The sequence below is a fragment of the Cyprinus carpio genome, chromosome A7 (genome assembly GCF_018340385.1).
Source record: "Cyprinus carpio isolate SPL01 chromosome A7, ASM1834038v1, whole genome shotgun sequence".
NCBI classification, from domain to species: Eukaryota; Metazoa; Chordata; class Actinopteri; order Cypriniformes; family Cyprinidae; genus Cyprinus; species Cyprinus carpio.
In genome coordinates, this window is record NC_056578.1 from 10,610,549 (window position 1) to 10,631,588 (window position 21,040).

Sequence of the window (21,040 nt, forward strand, 5' to 3'; positions counted from 1 at the left end):
ATTAAAATGTAAAGCCTGTTGTGCATTCAGCAGCAGCAAGGACCAGGTTGATATGCTTAAAGTGTAAACTACTAACAGTTTAATTGCTTACAAAAGGTGGAGGATTACTGAATTATATAAGCAGAGTTGTCCATAAATGAATGAATAAATCAATTTAATTTATTTGTCAGGCAACTCATGTGACCTACAATATATATTTTTAGTACTTTTAGCCACCCTGCTCTATTTTTACCTCCCACACTCATTCACAGCCCACAAACACCATTCTGAGCGGAAACGATTTTCACTGCTGTTTTCCATTACATGCAATGTTTTTTTTCTTCTGACACTAATTATACAGTAAGTTCAACAATTACCACAAAAAATATCAAATTTTAAATAGCACATTTTACATATCATTATTTAGAAGACGCTTCATAAACAGATAAACAGTGAGTCATAATAAGTACCTGATTTGAATAACTAACAGATATGAGTAATATTTAATAATAATGAACTGAAAGGCAGAATAATAATACCAAAAAAATTAACAATGTAGAATTTATTCTGTCCGTTTTTATTGTCTTTTTATTTGCTTCATAATTAAGTGGCCATGTGGTCCAAATACTTAATTTAGTTTGATAAAATATAATTCTGTGCATAACATTTTGATGCTAAATGTAGGCAAGCGCAGACAAACCACTTTTACGGTTCCAAGTTCAATGTATTACACTGGTACCAGCCTCAGTTCTTGTCATGAATTTCAGTTGTTGTATAATAGTAGTGCAGGATCCTCTAACTGTGGTCAAAGAGTGAAAGCAGGAAGGAAGAAAAAAAAAAGTTTCCACATACACCTTACAGAATTACAGTATTCGATACAGACACAGCCTCTTCTGCTGAAACAAACATCTCTTTCCAATATCATGGGGTGATAACAGATGCCATGCACATGTTTAAATCAACATACGGTAACTACTTTGATGTGTAAATAAATTCATTTGTATCAATAAATATTTGTACTATTAGTAGATGTTTCATTTAAATTGTATTTGGGTGCAAATTTGTCAGTCTACTAGAAAACTTTAGATTTGCTGTTACTATGAACATGAACATGGCATTAAAATGAACATTATGGTGAATCAGCCAATAGAATCATGTAAAGCTGCTTTTCTTTTGTACAGGGAGGTACAGTATTTAAAGGTGAGTGTGTCTGTGTGTCTTTCTCTTTCGGACTGTGTTGAGAAGGAAGAAAAACCTGTGATAGGTTCTACGTGAAAACCAACCTTGACCTTTAATAAAGTCTGTAAGTAGAGATTTTAAACAAAGCCTGTTTTCAAATTCATATTTTATTTAGTTATTAACTTTTGTATATATTTACTTTCCATTTTCTGAATTCTGAACATTTCTACCACATATTCATGAATGACATGTGGCCCTGCATTAAAATTTGTGATTAAAAATGTTTCTAATCCACACAATGAAAAACTGTTGTCTTGTAACCTAAAAATTAAAAAATCTAATCCAAAAATCTAAAAACGTTTTTACATTTAAAAAATAAATAAATAATAATAATAATAATAAACTTGGATATGAGCTATGAATTAAGTGTTTTATGTTTCATGCATTTATACATTTCTTCTTCATTTAAATTATTTTAATTATAAATTATCTTATTTTTTTCTAGATAATTTACCCTAAAGGTTTTGAATCAACCAGCTCAGAACAATCTCCTAAAAATGATTAATCATTTTTTCATCCTTTTGATTTACCTTTCTAAATGTAAGTAGTTATGTTTCTGTATTGCATAATAAAGCAATTCTACTGCAAGCTAACATTTTCTCATTCATGCCTTTTTGAATTTTTCCAGGCAGCTCAGATAATCCAGACATCATGACTAAGAATCATCTGAAGATTGTTCAAGCTGGAGACAGTGTTAACTTCACCTGTATTTTTCCAAAAGAGTCAAGAACCACTGTTGCCTGGGTCAAACAAAGAGCTGGAGAGAAACCCCTTTTAATCACTTCATCATATCAAGCATTACCTGTCGTGTTTGAAAATAACTTTGACAAACATAATCGCTTTTTTGTAGAAAAAGATGACAGCCATTTTAATCTCAGCATCACAAATGTAAAAGAATCAGACACTGCAACATACTATTGTGTTAAATATATATATCAGTTCACATTTGGGGAGAGCACTGATCTCATTGTTAAAGGTAAGCAGAATAATTTATTTTACTGTGGTACATGTATTGTATCACATTATGTCTGGTCAAATTACAATCATGTCGTTGTTTTTTATTTTGTTTTTAGGCAGATACTTGAACATGCCGTCTGACCATGAGAGAGCTGTGCTAGACCCAGTGCATCCAGAGGACTCTGAAGTGGCGCTGCAGTGCACTGTCCTCACTCGGAGCTGTGCAGGAGAACACAACGTCTACTGGTTCAGACATGAATCTGGAGAATCTCCTCCAGGAATTATATTCACTCAGGAGCGCAGGAACGGTCAATGTGAGAGGAGCTCTGATGTGAACTCTACTGCACACAGATGTATCTACAGCCTGCCCAAGAGGAACCTCAGTCACTCTGATGCTGGGATTTACTACTGCGCTGTGGCCGCATGTGGACAGATACAGTTTGGAGATGCAAGAAAACCTGACATGCCAGGTGCCCATTTAAGTTGCATAATTTTCTCTGTCTGCTCACAGATTTATTGCCAATTTTTTAATTACTTTAATTTTTAATTAGGTTTTCCAACACCTTGGATAATTGCCCTGGTTTTAGGAACTTTAAATTGTTTATCAGTGATTGTGATCATATTTCTGGGTACAGAGTTGTACAAGCAGCGAAAAAAAGGTAGGAATTACTGCATAAAATTTTTCCAATATGTGACCCTGGACCACAAAACTAGTCTTAAGTCGCTGGGGTATATCTGTAGCAATAGACAAAAATACACTGTATGGGTCAAAATTATTGATTTTCTTTTATGCCAAAAATTATTAGGACATTAAGTAAAGATCATGATCCAAGAAGATATTTTTAAAATATCTAATTTAATTTTTGAATAGTAATATGCATTACTAACAACTTAATTTGGACAACTTTAAAGGCCATTTTCTCAGTATTTGGATTTTTTTTTCACCCTCAGACTCCAGATTTTCAAATAGTTGTATCTCAGCCAAATATTGTCATATCATAATAAACCATATATCAATGGAAAACCTATTTATTCAGCTTTCACGTGATGTATAAATCGAAATTAAATAAATTGAACCTTATGACTGGTTTTGTGGTCCAGAGTCACATATGTGAGCAAATCAACATTCTTCATTGACAAAGTTATGTGTTCCAAATATTATTGTTTTTCAGATGGGACTCAGAATATTCAGGCTGGTCACTTAATGGTAAGCATTTTAATATTTCATGTGCTTTTATACCATATTTAATTCAATATAAATGCCTAGTCATTATAGTCAATATATTTGACTGAAGGTATCATAATTTTTCTAGGATGAAGACAGAGATGCTTTGAATTATGCTGCTTTGAGCTTTCAACAAAAGTCCAGCACCCCTAGAAGACCCAGAGAAAAATATACAAGATAATTCAATGTATGCACATGAGAAATTTATGCATTTTACAACAAGTAATGTATCTTTTATTTACAATAAAATTTTTATCTTTTAATTGCACTCAACTAATCGATTTGCACTAAAAAATAAATCATTCATTTATTAATAATATATATATATATATATATATATATATATATATATATATATATATATATATATAAATGTTAACTAAAATAAATGTTAACTAAAATAATATATAGATATATATACTATATATATGTATATATATATATACATGTATATATGTATATATGTATATATATATATATATATATATATATATATATTATATATATATATATATATAAATATATATATATGATGTACTGTTTCAGTTTTCTACTTCAAAAATCCCCATTTAATTCAGTGTGTTACTTGATGTTAATTGTGAAATTTACTAGCAATTTCTGAGTAAAAAATTGCATTTAGTCAAAAAAAAATCTTTCAGTGTAAGTTTATTTATTCTGTCAAATAAACTGAACTGACTGATGTAATTTTAAGCAACTTTCATGGACTCTTGTTTGTTGGATTTTTGCATCATTACAGCATATCAATTTAAAGGGGTCCTATTATGCTCTTTTACAAAGCCTTGATTTTGTTTTGGGTGTGTACTAGAACAGGCTCTCATGCTAGGTTGTGTGAAAAATTCATTATTTTTTACATATTTTACATTATTACAACACCTCTCTCCCAGTCTTGCATGAAAGGCTTGAATAGTTCCTGTATCAAATGAAGGCCCGTCTTCTGAAATATGAAATGTGCCGTGATTGTTTAGCTGTGCCAGTGTGTGTTGTGATTGGCTCCACTCAGCGCCTGGTCGGGAAATGTCATGCCCCTTATCATAGCCACCTGCCAGCTTCATTGTAAATATTGTGTTAAAATCAAATCAGTTTGAGCGTGATTTAAACCCAGATGATTGTAACGACTCTAAGATCATCTGCCTTGAGAAAGCTAACATGTCTCTGACATAGTGATAACACTCGTTGCCTTCTCTAGTACAGCTCAACCAGGTCTCGTCTTATTCGTTGGTATTTGTGATATAAAATATGCATTGTATGCATTGTAGTCCAAACGAGTCGTTCATTGTAGTTTTTGAAAAGTGATTTCTGTTAAATAAAATATCTCCTTTTGAAGTGGACTTTGAGATTTGTAATTTTGCAGATCTTTTTTTATGCTTAAACAGCAATATTACCTACTAACTAAAGTTGAAAAAGTGAAAATGCATAATAAGATCCTTTTAAGATTGACTGATTGTTGAAAAAGTCTGAGGTTGAGAAAAGCTAGAGAAGTTGAAACCCCTGTCCATGGTACTGAAATGGGACAATTATGACCATGTTTGCATTATTTTCTAGTTATGCAGACTACTGCATAATAACAATAAGAATAATACGGTATAATAAGAATAAAGTAGTTGGACTACACTTATATACTACAGCACTAACACATACTGATGACATTTACTCATGACAACTATATTAATTAATAAGTCGATATATGCTTTTCTCACATCTAGAATGTAGTGTAAGCAATATTTTCACATGAACATTAAAGAGAATGTTGCAGAAATGTGTTTAATGACCTATAGGGTGATACTAAGGGTGTAACAGTACATGTATTCTTATAGAAGATTTTTGGTACAGGTCTTTCAGTTCGGTACGCATGTGTACAGAACAAGTACAGCATTGTTTTAACCACTGCAGGAGCATAACTGCATTGGAAATTAATTCCAGTTATATTGTAACTTTTGTTAAGAAACAAAGTCTAATCTTTCAAAATATGTCCTTTTTTTTCTTTTTCTTTTTTTTTAGGAAATTCAGATGATAAATGCCATTTGGTGCACTTTGATGTGGCGCAACAGATCACTGTGTAAACTCCTCCGTTCAAGCGGCAGCGCGGTGATCCCTTCCCTTTTTTACTACTAGTTTTAACATGAAATAAACATGAATGAACATCTCACGCCTCATGTAATCACTCTATCAGCGTTTCAACGACAGAAAGATAGCAATTATGCATTATGTGCAATTTACATGTTTAGCATAATTTTGAGTGTTGAGTGTTGATTATCATATTTAAAAATAAATAGTAATTAAATTTAAATTTGAGCTCTGTTGTTAATTGTAACCTTATATAAATAATGTAAAAGGGCTCCCTACAGTTTAGAGCATAATCTGATGTAGATTTTTAATTATAATCAAATTTATTTAAAGATACTTTTTTTTCAGTAAACCACTGTATATATATATATATAATACATTTTATTTATAGGCACCTTTATCAACACTCAAGGTCACCTTACAAAATCAACAATAAAACACTCAATCCATTAAACATTGAATCAGTGAAAACAAGCAATATAATAACATAATAACACTATTTAAAAACAATAAGAAAAAGGGTGATGTCCTTACAGTCAAAACAAATTTTAAATTAAAGAGAGTATGCTTGTCTGAAAAGATTTTTTAAGTTAGTTTTGAAAGGGGTTTTATATATATATATATATATATATATATATGTTTAGTTTTCCCCCTGCTGTACCAAAACCGTGACGTCAAAACCGAGGTAGGCCTACATACCGAACCGTACATGTTTATGTACCGTTTCACCCATGAATCAAAAACAAAATAGATAATGTATCAACTTACATGTAATGATTAAAATAAATAAGCATAAATAAATAATCAATCATATCTGGGACAGTATTTGTCCGCATCGTGTTTTTAAAGAGAGTTGCAAAAAGTTATTTTGCCTAATATTATTGATAAATGTCTCATGAGGCCCCTCTAGTGGACACATGTGGCAAAAAAAAAAAAAAAAATCATAAAACCAAAATATGAGGCTGTGAAGCCTGTACAACAATAAACTGAAGGTATTCGAAAATCCCACATATATGCTAAAATGTTAAATCCCAATCTTAAAATTCTAACTTCATGCTAAAATTACGTACTGTTGCCCTTTGGTCGGCTACAAAACAGACAGGCACAAGAACAGTTTGTTCCCACAGGCTGTATTCAGCCTGTATTCACAGGCAAGTTTTCAGTTTTTATTATATTTGTGTTATATTTCATCTCTACTGTGTAATTCCTATGTATGTCTGCACTATCACTATCATCAGTTTAGAATTTAGAACGCTTCAGAACTTCAATGTATTCAGTGCTGACAGTCATGTCTAAAGTTAAATGTTTCACTGATGTTCTGAGCAGCTTCTTCCTGTCAGTTAATCTACAGGAAATTATTTACTCTGTCTTTCTACTTCTGACTGACACACTGGTTGGTGTCATATGTTATTTCATGAACATATGCTGACTTTGTGGAGGAGTCTGTGCTTTGTGGTATCGATAGCTTAAAGCCCAGAGCATTTTGGTGCATACAGTAACTATGGTTGTTTGGGCCCCAGTGCAAAAACACTTTAAGGGGCCTCCACCACTGCAACCACCTGCCATCTTAAACACAGGATGTGGATTTTTGAAGTTTGTGCTTACTTAAATGAGTTGGTGGTCTCAATGCGTCTTTGCACAAACTAAATGTTAACTGTCTTTTTGTCTCTTTATATGAAATTACTTCTGAAGGAATGGTATACATTAACCCAGTTATATCATCAAAACAACAACCCCCAAGAGCAAGCATTTCATTCAGAAATATGAAATTTAGTTTGATATATTGTTTGAAATTATAAATATTTATAGTTTTCTCTGTCATATTTGGAGTAAGGTGTTACTCTTATAATGTACTAATGTATGCATGGTAACACCACTGCTGTTAAGTGCCAAAATATATTAAAACAGACAAACAAACAAAAACATACCATTAGTCCATAAGCTTTAGACTCTGTACTGCAAGTCTTACATAGCAATAGCTTTGATTGAGAACAGGTCAAAATTAAATTGATCACTCACAGAAAATCTCCCCCTCTTGTTCATATTTCTGTGTTTAGAAGGTAAACTATTCAGAGTATACATATACAGATCCACATAAAAAGTCATAGTAAATATTATTTTGCATTTCTGTTTGTTCAAACAATAAAAGAAAAATCCAGTATTGAGTTTCAAAAAGAGAAGAAAAATAAATTAATAAATGGATTGTGACAAAAAGGAAAGAGAAAGATGTACAGAGTGTTGTATTAGAATCTTCATTGCAGGAGTGTTTTCTAGGGTTTTGTAGCTATATGTCAGGGTAAAACACCATGTATAGTGTTTTTTATTAATAATTTGCAAGTTTAATTTATTTTTTGCTGCTCAGCTGCAAGCATTAAGATGTCTTTTTTTCTGCCAAAGGAAAGCAAAGCTCAGTGGTTGTCCAGTTGAAAGTTGTTTCTGTGGTTTCGATTCAAAGTGTGGTGCGAAGAAAACAAAAAACAAACAACTGACAGAGGTCAGTCTTGTAGGTACAAAATAGCTTCAGCAATCATGTGCATGTGTCATTACATTTAATTATATATATATATATATATATATATATATATATATATATATATATATATATATATATATATAGTTACACTTTATTTTAAGGTGTCCGTGTTACAGTGTAATTATATATTTAAGTACTGAGTAATATTGGTTTGGCTCAGGGTTACTTGCATGTAATTATGCGTAATTAATTGTTATTTTAATAGTAAGTTAATGTAACGTGTAACAAGGACACCTTAAAATAAAGTGTAACCACATATACACACACACACATAATATACAGTATAACACTTAAAACTTGTGAGCCTAAATCCAGCTGCTTTAGATTAAAATATTATGTCACTTTGCTTCAAAAACTGAAAAATGTATCCGCTGATATTCACTCCAACACCTTTCACTCTATAATGAGCAGTTTCTTCCTGTCTCTCATTCTAAAGGAAATGATGCACCTTGTCTCTGCCTTCTGACTTCACTAGCAGCAACAGTCACATCCTCTCCTCATATGGAGAGAGTCTGAGTTTGTGGTTTAAGCTTTGATAGTGGCATAAACAAGGCTAAAATTCATCATCTATTTTATGAATAAAAATAAAACAGTGAGTCTGTTAGTGAGTAAGAAATATATTATGTCTGTAAACACAATATAGCAGAAGTGATTTTTTTCTCTTTGATCTCGTATCTGGGTTGTGTGTTTCTAATATTGTGATGGCTTATGTATTTTTGTGGTTAAGAATCAACTCAAACATTTCTTCATATTAGATCATTTAGAAGGCAAAGACTGATCATTACATTAATTACACTCATCAAAACATTACCTTTGCAAAGTAAATGTAAGCAATATTTAAAAATAAGATATATTTTAAAATAAATTTCTCAAAAGTAGCGTATAAAATGTTTGTGAAAACATTAAATATGTGTTTCATAGCTTCCCTAGTTCACTGCTTTGTGGAAGAGTTGACAAATGATGTTTAGTTTGCATGTATTTTTATTAAGGGCTGAACCTCTGAACCAAAATTCGGTTCTCTTATATTTGTACAGAAACTTTGTGTCTGCCTGGTTTTTCTGCATGAATATGAATAATAAAAGATTTTGTAAGGTCATGTCATATTGCAGTGTAAAATTATCCATTTTGTCCCTGTCCTTGGTGCTGAAATTACAAATCCTGGTCCCATAAACTTCTGACTTTAATGACTTTAAGGCCTAAACAAAAGCAGACAACATTCTCATGGATAATGAATTAATGTATGAAATGTATGAGGATAAGAGAGATGTGTATTTTCAATTATATTTTTAAAATAAATAAAAATGTATCATGTCCAGATGCCCACAGAAATGATCTGCTACATCAGGGTTCTTCAAATCTGGCCCACGAGAGCCACTTTCCTGCAGAGTTTAGCTCTAACCCTAATCAAACACACCTGAGCATACTAATCAATGCCTTCACGATCATTAGAAAAATAGTTTGATCAGGGTTGGAGCTAAACTCTGCAGCGCATGTGCCCTTTATGGCAAGATTTGGCTAACCCTGGGCTACATCATGCCAATATTATTGTATGCTGTTATTGTTATTACATAGAACCGAGAAGAGACTCATTTGTTGTTTTTGTTCTTATGATCCAAACCAAATAATGAAACATTAACCACATACATATGTACAGATGCCAAACTTTGTTATGTATACCTGTAGTTTTAATATATGTAGTTTATCAGATGTCAGGGAGCAGAGAGAATTAATTGCTGTCAGTCAATTGTAAATAAAAAATTTTTTTCTTTTTTTGTAATGAAAGGATAGCTTTTTTAACATGTTGTGGTTTTGATGCAGCAAGAAGTGTGAAAACAGAAAGTGGAAACTACACAGTGACATACTAACACTCAGATCTGACCCATCTGCCAACGTTAATATGTAACTACAACAGCAATGTCATATTCCCTTAACTTTAAAAAGCAGACTTTGTAAAAAACAATATATATATATATATATATATATATATATATATATATATATATATATATATATATATATATATATATATATATATATATATATATATATATATATATATATATATAATTGATAGTCTTGAAGCCTTTGTTTGTGATTTTCAGTAAATCTGCTGATATAGACTTTTTAAACATGAAAAAAAAAAATTGTATCATTGCAAACTCCACCATGACATGAGCTGATTGGCTGCTGTCACAGAGTGGTTTCAGCTCAGTGCAAACCCTTTCTCAAGTGACCAATCAGCTCTTACAGCACTGAATAAATAAGATAGAAGTGTGTGTGTCTCTCATTTGTCTGAAGCAGAGATTGAAGGAAACATGGTATAGACAGTTTATTGATCCACCTCTGTTACTATTTGTTTTTGGGCTAATTATTATTTTTATTTATTTAATTTTTTTTTTTTTTTTTTTTTTTAGTGAATTTAAAATATGAGAATAATTTTCGGAACGTCGGTGATCATGATATATTTAATTATTTTGTTCTCCTCAACAATAGGTAACGTTTACCTAACAACTAATTATTATTATTATTATTTTTTTTTTCAGTGCAGCAGAACTTTGTATATTAATTACTATATAACACTAAATGTACCTTCTTCATTTTGCAGTCTGCTCCTCTGATGCTGATGTTGTTCAGGAGGATAATTTAAAAATTGTTCAAGCCAGAGAAGATGTGAACCTCACTTGCACCTTTTCAAAGCTTCTGCAACCGACAACAGCATGGTTTAAACAGACAGCTGATAGAAAAAACGTACAAATTGTATCTTTATATTTAAATCAACAACCCAGTTGGAATGAGGACTTTGATGAAACAAATCGTTTTAATGTTATTAAAGGAGATGATCATTTTAATCTGACCATTTTAAAGACAAAACCTTCAGACTCAGCAACATATTACTGTGTAGTTTCATCATATTACACCGTTGGAATGGGTGCAGGAACCAGATTACTTGTCAAAGGTACATTTCCCTGCTTATTTTAGCTTTGTTTGGTTGGTGGTAACTGATTTTTTTGTCCTTACCATTTCTTTCCCACTTATGTCGCCTTTCAAGATGCAGCTATGGACAGACACCTAACTCTTCAGCAGTCTTCGATAGACACGCTTCATCCTGGGGATTCTGTGAGTTTGCAGTGCAGCATCTTCACTGAGAGCTGTGCAGGAGAACACAGTGTCTACTGGTTCAGGCAAAGCTTGGGAGAATCTCAAGGAATACTTTACACAAAAGGAGAGAGAAATGGTCAGTGTGAGAACAGCACTGAGTCTCAAACACAGAGCTGTGTCTACAATCTCTTCAAGAGCAACATCAGTCACTCTGATGCTGGGATTTACTACTGTGCTGTGGCCGCGTGTGGAGAGATACTGTTTGGAAAAGGAACTGAACTAAATTTTAGAGGTAAGGTTTTTGGATTAATTTTTGATGTTTTCACTCTTTTGGTTCAAATATCATGTGAAATAATACCAAGGAACTGATCTACTATTAGCACCCTGGATTATGTCTCAAATGTTTGGTCATTTCAGAGAGTGTCAATGTGAATCCAATCCTGCTTGTTCTTGGAGTTTTAAACATCATATTTTTGACTTTACCTGTTTTTCTGGCCATAAAACGATGTCAGGATCCAAATAAAAGTAAGGTTTAATTTTGGCACACATACTGTGAATTAATAATATATTTATATAATCACATATTTATATATACTCGCCACTAAAGATTTTATATTTTCTTTCTTTTCTTTTTAATTATTTTTTTTCACACAATCCACAAATCTCAAGAGTGTCAAGTAAGTTATTTTATGTTTTATGTTTTATGATTTATGATTTATGATTATGTATTATGTTTTATAATTTCAAAAGGTTCAAATCATGTAATTATTCATTAGAATTATACGATCAGTTTTATTAAGTGCAAAGGATTATGCTGATGTGTCTTCTTAAGACTCAACTTTACATTTTTTGTGACATTTTTTCCTCTGATCTTTTATTTATTTTTTATTTTTTTTTCATTATTGTAGGGTGAGGAAATTCTGAGTTATGCAGCACATAGTTCTTTCATGGCAAATGAACCCAAAGTGAAGATTACTGAAGAACACTCTCTTGTGACATACAGCATGTATACTTAAAAAAAATGTACATACCAGATTTGCAGCAATTAATGTTACATTGTCTTTTTAATATACTCTGTAATATGTAATTTCATTTTTAACATGTTATTAGAGTTTTACATATACCTGGCTGCATGTAGACATGGCCATCTATCCAGAACAGAAATCCATCCGCAGATGCTTGTTGGTATGTTTAACTCTGTTTACTTGCATTATATTGGGGTTTTGACAATTGATTGTATCTGAAATCAGATGATTTGTCTCAAAGAACTTGCCACACATTCCTTTTTATACTCTCAGTAGAAATGTAGGACATGATGTGTAATTTACAATGTAATTTTGCATAAATGGTGTTATACAATAATGCATGATCTGTGATATCTACATAAATGTTTTTAGTTTCTGTAAATAGGCAAACATGAAGTCTGCTTTATACATTATTGTTTCTGTATCTTTTATCCATTGTCTTTTTCTTTTTACACTTAATGCACATTCAGTGTCAATGACAATTTCACACAGCCATCCAAACAGACTTTTCATTAATCAAATGGGCAATTTCACTTAAAATATTTATGCTAACACATTTATTAACAAACAGTGGTGTAATGTAACAAAGTAAAAACACTTTGTTACAGTACTTAAGTAATTTTTTGGGAGTATCTGTACTTTACTTGAGTTTTTATATTTCAGCCAACTTTTATTTTTACTCCACTACGTTTCCTAATTAAAATGTATACTTTTACTCCAATACATTTCCCCTAAGTATATTCGTTTCTTACTACAAAAGAGTCAAAAGAACACAGACTGCAGTAAAGCAGGTTTGACGAATCAGTGGTTTGGCATTTGCAAGTTAGACTCATAAAAACACCTTTGCTCATGTGCAAACAAGTGTGCGCCACGCACAACCGCGGATTATTTCATTTTCCACTCAAGTCAAGGCTGGGGTGTGCGATATACAGCATCGTCTGCGATAATATGGTAAGTGTTGTTGTAATGATGTGCGATCTGACATTATGAAGTATATCACCAAATCACACACAGAGTGCAAGCACATTGATTTATTAATTTATTAAAACTCAAAATTTCAGGCATTCTAAATTGTAGATGGCAAAAATTCTTCTGTATGCTTTTTATATTTATAAAATTTAATGTAGGCCTAACTTAATCTATATCACACAAAGAGTACCGTTTTTCTGCAGATGCGTGAACATATTTAATAATCATTTTATACAAGTTCAGTAAAGCAATAAGTGCCTTACATTTTAGACATGATATTGCTTATTTTTGCTCAGTTTTGCTAACGAAAATAGTTCCAAACAAAGATCACAGCACTATTTTGTGTCTCTGAGCAATGGATGGTGTTTACTTATTGAATGAATCAGCTTTTTGAACGAATCGGTTGAATAAATGATTCAGTGATTCATTCATTGGTTAAATACTTTGTTTCTGAATGAATCAGCCATTTGAATTTATCGGTTGAATCTCAATGACTCACTCATTAACATTCATTTGCTGTCACCTACTGGCGGTTTCAATTTCACATTTCGACTATTTTTTTTTTCATGTTTGAAATTATTTCAAATATCAGTATTCAACGTTTTATGTTAAAAACAAAACATTAAGTCCATTTATGCTTCTGTAACTGCAGGTTAAATGCATCCATTTCCCCTCTGAAATACATTAAACTGTAGACTAAATGCTATTTCAGATGCAGATTCCAGAAATGTTTTCTTATGTTGGAATGAAAGACAGAAGTACCAGATGAAGTCCTTCTTATTGTTACTCAAAAAATACAATATGGAAGAAATAGTTAAAACTGAACACAATCTAGCTACTCAAGCTGTGTATGAACATTTTTATATATATATTTATTTGCTTATTTTCCGTTTTGCATTTACTTGTACTTTTACTTTCAATACTTAAGTAGGTTTAAGATTTAAAAAAAATACTTTTCATACTTAAGTACAATAAATATCACATACTTTAAGACTTTTACACAAGTAATATTCTAAACGGTGACTTCAACTTCTACCAAAGTCATTTTCTGGTAAGATATCTTTACTTTAACTTGAGTATGACTTTCAGGTACTTTATACACCACTGTTAACAAAAACACATACCGACAGAACTACTGAAGTGTTCTCTATTGACTGCATAACATATTTGGTTTTAATGAACTACACACTTTTCTTGGAAAAAAAAATATATGTCCAAGGTTAGTTTTTAAAAACATTACAACAGACAAAAAACATATTCTCTGATATATGCTCTGTTATTAATATATATAGCAAACAAATGCCATTTACACAATTAGCTTATAATGACTTCACTATACATAATATTGGTCATATGTGAAAACTCAGAGTTAACAAATAATCAGGACATTGGAGAAAACAAAGTAACTTTTACCATATACCTGAGTTCTTTTTAACCTACAGATAGAATGACTGCAACCTCTGTGACAATTTTTTGTCCAAGAACTAGTAGAGGCCTGCCGAGTAGTAATGTGCAGTGGTGGACGAAGTACACAAATCAAGTACTTGGGTAAAAGTACAGATACTGTACGTATAATAAAATATTACTCCAGTAAAAGTAAAAGTACTCCTTTTTCAATTTTACTCAAGTGAAAGTACAAAAGTACTCAGTTTTTTATGTACTTAAGTAAAAAAGTACTGATAGATACATTTATTTTGCAATTTTATATAGGCTACTTAATTTAATTTTATATTAGCACATATTTTAATAATCCTACTGCTCAAAATACCTAGGATTTTCCCAAATTAACCACTATATGGAGTCAAGATATATTTTTGTTGTTGATGGACTACATTGACGAGAGTGATGTAGTAATGCTCACTTACATTGCGATGTACCTGAGAGAAAACAGATTTGACCATCTGATTTTCACCAGTAAGAAAAAGTGTTTAAAAGTTTGTTGTTTTGCAGAACATCACAGTTATATATGACATGAGAATAAGGCCTGAAGTTATGAATAATATATTAAGGAAAATATAATTATATTTTCATAAAGATTTTTTTTCTTCTCAAACCTTGTCTGTTGTGTAAAAACACCCCTGACCAAATTCATATCTGTCTACTTGGCTAGTTTATCCAAACAATACAAAAATGTATACTGTTGATAAACAATTTAAAAACAGACATCATACGTAGCATTTTAATAAAACTGTTACGGAAGCGAGGAATTTGAACGTGTGTGAGTTATTTTATTTAATCTGTGTTATTTTAATGCTTCCTTTTTTTTTTACCTAAAACATGACACTGATGTTGATGTGTCTGCATTCAAGCATTTCAGTGGGCTTAAATAGATCACTGTTACCAGCAGATTTAGTTCACAAACAACTGACAGCTTTGACCTAAATATGATTTTCAGTTACAATAATTAATCCTAAAATTCGACATTAGTAACTTACTTTTAGCAGCATCAGTCGCGCATGCACTCACAAGATCTCCCTTTTCTTACTTGTGAATTCAGTTCACTGGAGACTCGCACTAAATTGTTGATTTGAACCAGTTAGTTGTCGACTCAAGAACAGCTGCAATCTGATCATTCTAATTTGTGAATGAATCGTTTGGTGCGATTTGCGAAACGATTTAAAAGGTTCTTTGAAAATTATCAGTTCGTTCTTGAATCAGACACCGCTTCTGCGTGTCGGAGCACGTGATATATTATAAGGAGTAACGATAGGTTTTATGAAATGTAGTAAAGTAAAAAGTATGAACTTATGCTTTGGAATGTATAGTAGTAAAAGTTACTCTAAATAAAACTACTCAAGTAAAGTACAGATACTTGAAAAATGTACAGTAAATGTACTTAAGTACAGTAACGAAGTAAAGCTACTCTGTTACTGTCCACCACTGGTTATGTGACATTTAAACTGAGGCATCAGAGCTTGTGTCAAGAATAAATGGGTCTGCCAGATGAAGCCTTGATTTAAGACTTGTGTTGTTAACGTAGAAATCACATGACCAATGACAAACTAGGGGTGCTTCTCAATATCCCTCCTTGTTTTTCGTTCCTCCGTCCTCCATCATATGACCCAAAAACCGATCGAGCTCAGCCATCTTGAAGGACATCTAAATTCTCTAATTGCACTGTAAGGAGGCGAGGATCGTGGCGTGAGGAGGCTTCCTGAGGAGTCATGAGTGTGGATACACAGGTGTATCCTTTGAGGAAGTGTTTTTCATCGAGAAACCTGACACATGTATAAATTCTCCTACCCCTTCACATCTGTTTTAATAATTCTAATTTGTTATATTTTAACTTTGCAGTTTAAATAAACCATATATGTCATATATTTCAAAACAGGGCATCTTACTATATTCATATTTGTTATGAATTTCTTAAATAACTTTAACAACATAAGGGCAGTTCCCTTTAGCGCAGCTGATAACGCTTTGAAGTGACATGCATCCTGAAGATGTGGAGCTACAGTAAGACACATGGAAAGGAAGCGAGGAAAGGAAACATGGATGTACAAATTATAATTGAGAAGCACCCCTGGGCTGCGTTCAGCCCCGACAAAATGGTGCAAAACGTTTTTTAAACGGAAACGGTGGTGCGTTGAACACCCTGTTCTGATGACGCAAGAGTTGCAACTATGGCAGCTGAGAAGGCCATTTGTGTTTTTGAAGAATTTTTGGAGCCTGATGAAATAAACACGTTTAATACTGCAAAATATGTTTACTGTATATGTTAATATGTAACAATGTTACAGTCACTGCCCTTGCCGTCCAGAATAAAAGAGAACATCCCAATCAAGTGAAGGGATTTGTGGAAACTGTGGTTCCTAATTATTGTGATCCAACATTTGCCTCGCATTTCAGGATGAAAAGACAAACATTTCAGGTGAAGGATAATCCACTTCTTACCTCCGAGACTGTGTTATGATCTATATGACCTTATTATTTTTATTGTGAGTATTAGGCTTATCATTATTGCTGATCACTGTTGTTGTGCTATGTTATTGTAATATTTACCATTATATAATCAGAAGAGTATAGAAATGTTTATGAAAGTGTCGCTCCATAATACAATAGCAAAATATATAAATATGTATAGTATTTTTATGTTACATTATTTATCAGTGTCTAGCACACGTTCCTATAAGGAAATATGGACCAGAAGACATTGCAATTACTAAATGATATTTAGACAGACTTTCCAGAGAAGTTCCAGATCTATACATGTGCACTTATTATTTCAGTTATTTTGTCTTTAAATGTAAATAAACATGTGCAAACTATATACTTGCTCTTGTGAATTTATTTTGATGTTAATTGCATTTTGCCAGCTGTCTTTTTAATACCGTGTGGTTTATATACATGTTGCTGCTGATTGGGCTGACATTTTTGACACACCCACCAGAGTTGTTCAAACCGGAAACTGTAGCAAAACGTTGCACACCGGTTTGAGCTTGAACTTGCCCCTGGTCTCGCCGCTTCCGGTTCAAGCGTTTTGCTTATGCTTCATTAAAGGGGTCATATGATGCTGCTAAAAAGAACATTATTTTGTGTATTTGGTGTAATTAAATGTGTTTATGCGGTTTAAGGTTCAAAAACCATATTATTTTCCACATACTGTACATTATTGTATTGCGCTGCATAAACATAAAACCATGTCTGCATTTGTGATCGGAGAAACGACAAACAACAAGCGCTACTCTACACCAGTGATTCTCAATTCCAGTCCTTGCGCCCCCCAGCTCTGTATATTTTGTACTTCTCTCATTGTTAACACACCTGATTCAGATAATCAGTTAATCTTCATTGTTAGAAGTGAGCTCCGTGCATGAACTGTGTTCCCATTGACATGGCACCTACACAGTGTTCATTGCTCCCTACTCCCTGAGCAGGGGAAATCTGTTGAAGTTCACTAACATTTATATGAAAAAAACCTGAATAAAACGTCAATAATAAAAACAGCTAGCTAATTTAACTGATTATCTTAAAAGTCCACAGATATCGCTTTTATTTATTACGGCTGTTAGCACATTCTCCAACAAGCGGAAGTGATCAGACCAGGGGCCGGTCACATAAACTGATTGGACTAGTCTTAAAAAGTTAGCCATCTAATTACTTTTCTTTTAGACTGGTCATAATTGATCATAAAGATGGTCATAAAGTCAGTTACAAAAATGTTGATTGGCCCAATATTAATCAGAAAAGTGAGACTGATTATCTCTTGGTTAACTGCTAGTTCGTCAAACTAGTTCTTAAGACACAATCTTTACATAGTGGTAATGTTTATACAACTGGCCCCAGGGGCAAGTTCAAGCTCAAACCGATGCGCAATGTTTTGCTACGGTTTCTGGTTTGAACGACATGTTTCCTGGAAACAGTGTGCAATGGTGGGCAACAGGGTTTGAGATCCGTTTTCTCTTGTTTGGTGGGTGTGTCAAAAATGTCAGCCCAATCAACAGCAACATGTATATAGACCACGCGGTATTAAAGAGACAGCTTGCACAATGTAATTAACATCAAAATAAATACATAAGAGCAAGTATATTGTTTGCACATGTTTATTTACATTAAAGGCAAAATAACTGAAATAATAAGTGCACATGTATAGATCTGGAACTTCTTTAAGTCTGTCTAAATATCATTTAGTAATTGCAATGTCTTCTGGTCCATATCCTTTCCTTAGGAAGGTTTGCTGGACATTGATTAACAAAAATACTATACATACACACACTGTTAGGCAGCCCCAGACTGGCCATCGGGAGCACCAGCTGATTTGGCCTGTTGCCCAGTTTTTTTTTTTTTTTTTATTATTATTTATATTATTATTATTTTATATTATTGCCTGCCCCGTGTAAAGTGATCATTGCCGAGTGTGACATTCAATAAAAATATCTATCATAAATCATGCATCCGTTAGTCTTGACTGACAGCGCTATGATTCTGTTCCACGCTTCTGTCAAACAGTTTCGAACAGAGGAATCAATAATGCTCGGGACTCGAGGAAGGAGAGGAAGCTGCCAAAAGCAGCAGCGAAATGTAGCAAAATTACTCACCAGTTCAGGGCTTCAAGTACAGGTCAGTTTCATCTGTAAATAGGCCAGAAATAGCTAAACAACTTCCATGGTTCTGATCAGGCAGACAGACAGTTCAGGGTAGAAAGACAGTTCAGGCACAACCTCCATGGTCATGATGGGGCAGACAGACAGTTCAGGGCAGATAGATAGTTCGAAAACAGCCTCCTGTGCCGCAACAGGACAGACAGAGACTTCAGACAATGACGGGACACTGGTTATTTCTGAATAAAAGTCTATCATGTCTAATATGTTAGGTAAAAAATGTTAGCCTGGATGCACTGTAGGTCGCTTTGGATAAAAGCGTCTACTAAATGCATAAATGTAAATGTATCAGATCCCCTGAGTTCTGCCTCAGTTCACCCTCAGCAGTGGTGCAGTGGGCAGGGCATTCCTCCATGTCCCCGCTCTCTCCAATGTATCATCCCTCATTGCTGGCTCTTGCACCTGGTCAGACGATCCGTGAGGCTCTGGCTCCGGAGTGATCATTATGTCCGTCGCTCTTTCTGGCGATGGCTCATTGGTCACATTGGGCTTTGGCTCTCCGTCTGCAGCGGGCTCAGGCAAGTGTTCCATGCTGTGGGGTAATGTTCGGCTGGACTCTGGGTCTGGAGTGGGGCTGGCGAGACCGATGGTGAATGGAGAATCATTGCTTACCAGCACTCATTCCACAAAGGCAGTGAAATCCTCTTGAGGTCCAGATCTGGACAACCGCGCACTGCATGAAAAAGAATCTAAGGCCCGAGTCTAAGGATTTAGATATTTTATGTCATGGCCATACAAATAATAGGGTTGTCTGTGGTTTCAAGATTTGTTGTGTGTGTCTGGCCTGGATGAGTGTGAGATTTCCCCACCTGAAGTGGTGTCCCAGTCTATGGAATGTGCGGTGGCTGCTTCTTCCGACAGAGCTTCTTTCACAGGCATTTTTTTTTTACTAAACACCAGATGCCGCTGTTTTCGATACTCTCGAAGCTTTGAATCTTTTCCCGAAACAGTCAGAGGAAAGATTCAGTGCTTCACAAGGCTTCATTTGCCCATCACTACTGCAGAGGTATTGAAGCACATGGCAGGTATTGATATATATATATAGGTATTGAATACTCGCTGTTTTTTTTATAGTGTGAAACTCTCATGGTAAGAAAAGCCACCTGCTGGCTTAACAGGAGCCTAATTCAATAAATAACTTTTTTCACATTCTTATTTATTTTCTTATATATTGATACTATGCAGTCAGTGTATAAACAAATAATGGCAAAAAGTTCGTCCAGTCACAATTTATTCATTGACGATCTCAAGTAAAGTGCAAGTCTGATCTTCGCCCCTTATTAGAGTCTTCAGGGCTCTCATTTCAGATTGACAGATTCATCAGCCAAGCATATTGTTCGATTTGCATCTGATGGGTGCAGACTTTCAGATTTGTCATTGACTAAGCACAACCAAACACTGGACTTTGGCACTACTCAATGAAAATTTATGTACGTAATTAGAGATAACAGCGCTAGAACATACCTGTCAACACTCCAATTTTTCCCTGTGGCACAAAGCTGGTTTCAGTTTTTACCTAGAGGTAATTTTGCGTTTAGTTTTAGCAAACTCTGAGTTTTCGGGCTCAAGAAGGTGTTGAGGTTGGTTTTGAGCGGGTTTCGTCACCATGGTAACTTATGCTACACTGCTACCCTGTTCCCGAGTAGGTTTTATTCTGGGTTAGACATCACCAGAGCCATATAGAGAGAGAGTTGCGACAACGGAAGTTCGAAATGTTTGGTTGTCACGTGATTCATGTAGACTTCAGATAGTTCCAGGAAGTGCGTTGGCGGCCATTAAAACTGATAGAGTAGAGTGACAGAACTGCGATTTCTGGTAATAAGGAGTC

The 21,040-nt window shown here is 33.7% G+C and overlaps 2 protein-coding genes across 3 annotated transcripts; both read left to right on the forward strand.

Annotated features, from left to right (window-relative positions):
- The first annotated feature begins 845 nt into the window (after positions 1–845).
- LOC109077905 lies at positions 846–5,567 on the forward strand. 2 transcript variants are annotated; one of them, XM_042759581.1, is made up of 9 exons: positions 846–947; positions 1,161–1,282; positions 1,664–1,758; positions 1,847–2,194; positions 2,292–2,645; positions 2,727–2,834; positions 3,348–3,382; positions 3,489–3,622; positions 5,420–5,567. In XM_042759581.1, exons 3-8 carry the CDS (start codon positions 1,716–1,718, stop codon positions 3,579–3,581), a joined length of 981 nt encoding a protein of 326 aa, XP_042615515.1. In that variant the 5' UTR covers positions 846–947; positions 1,161–1,282; positions 1,664–1,715; the 3' UTR covers positions 3,582–3,622; positions 5,420–5,567. The 2 variants fall into 2 exon arrangements, with proteins under 2 accessions (XP_042615515.1, XP_042615516.1); XM_042759582.1 differs by having other exon boundaries at positions 3,489–3,587.
- Positions 5,568–10,472: 4,905 nt separating this feature from the next.
- On the forward strand, positions 10,473–12,650 carry LOC109077906 (immunoglobulin superfamily member 3-like). Its single transcript, XM_042759583.1, has 5 exons — positions 10,473–10,974; positions 11,068–11,409; positions 11,535–11,642; positions 11,787–11,794; positions 12,026–12,650. The coding sequence occupies exons 1-5, from the start codon at positions 10,602–10,604 to the stop codon at positions 12,131–12,133; spliced, it is 939 nt and encodes a 312-aa protein (XP_042615517.1). The 5' UTR covers positions 10,473–10,601; the 3' UTR covers positions 12,134–12,650.
- Positions 12,651–21,040: the final 8,390 nt, after the last annotated feature.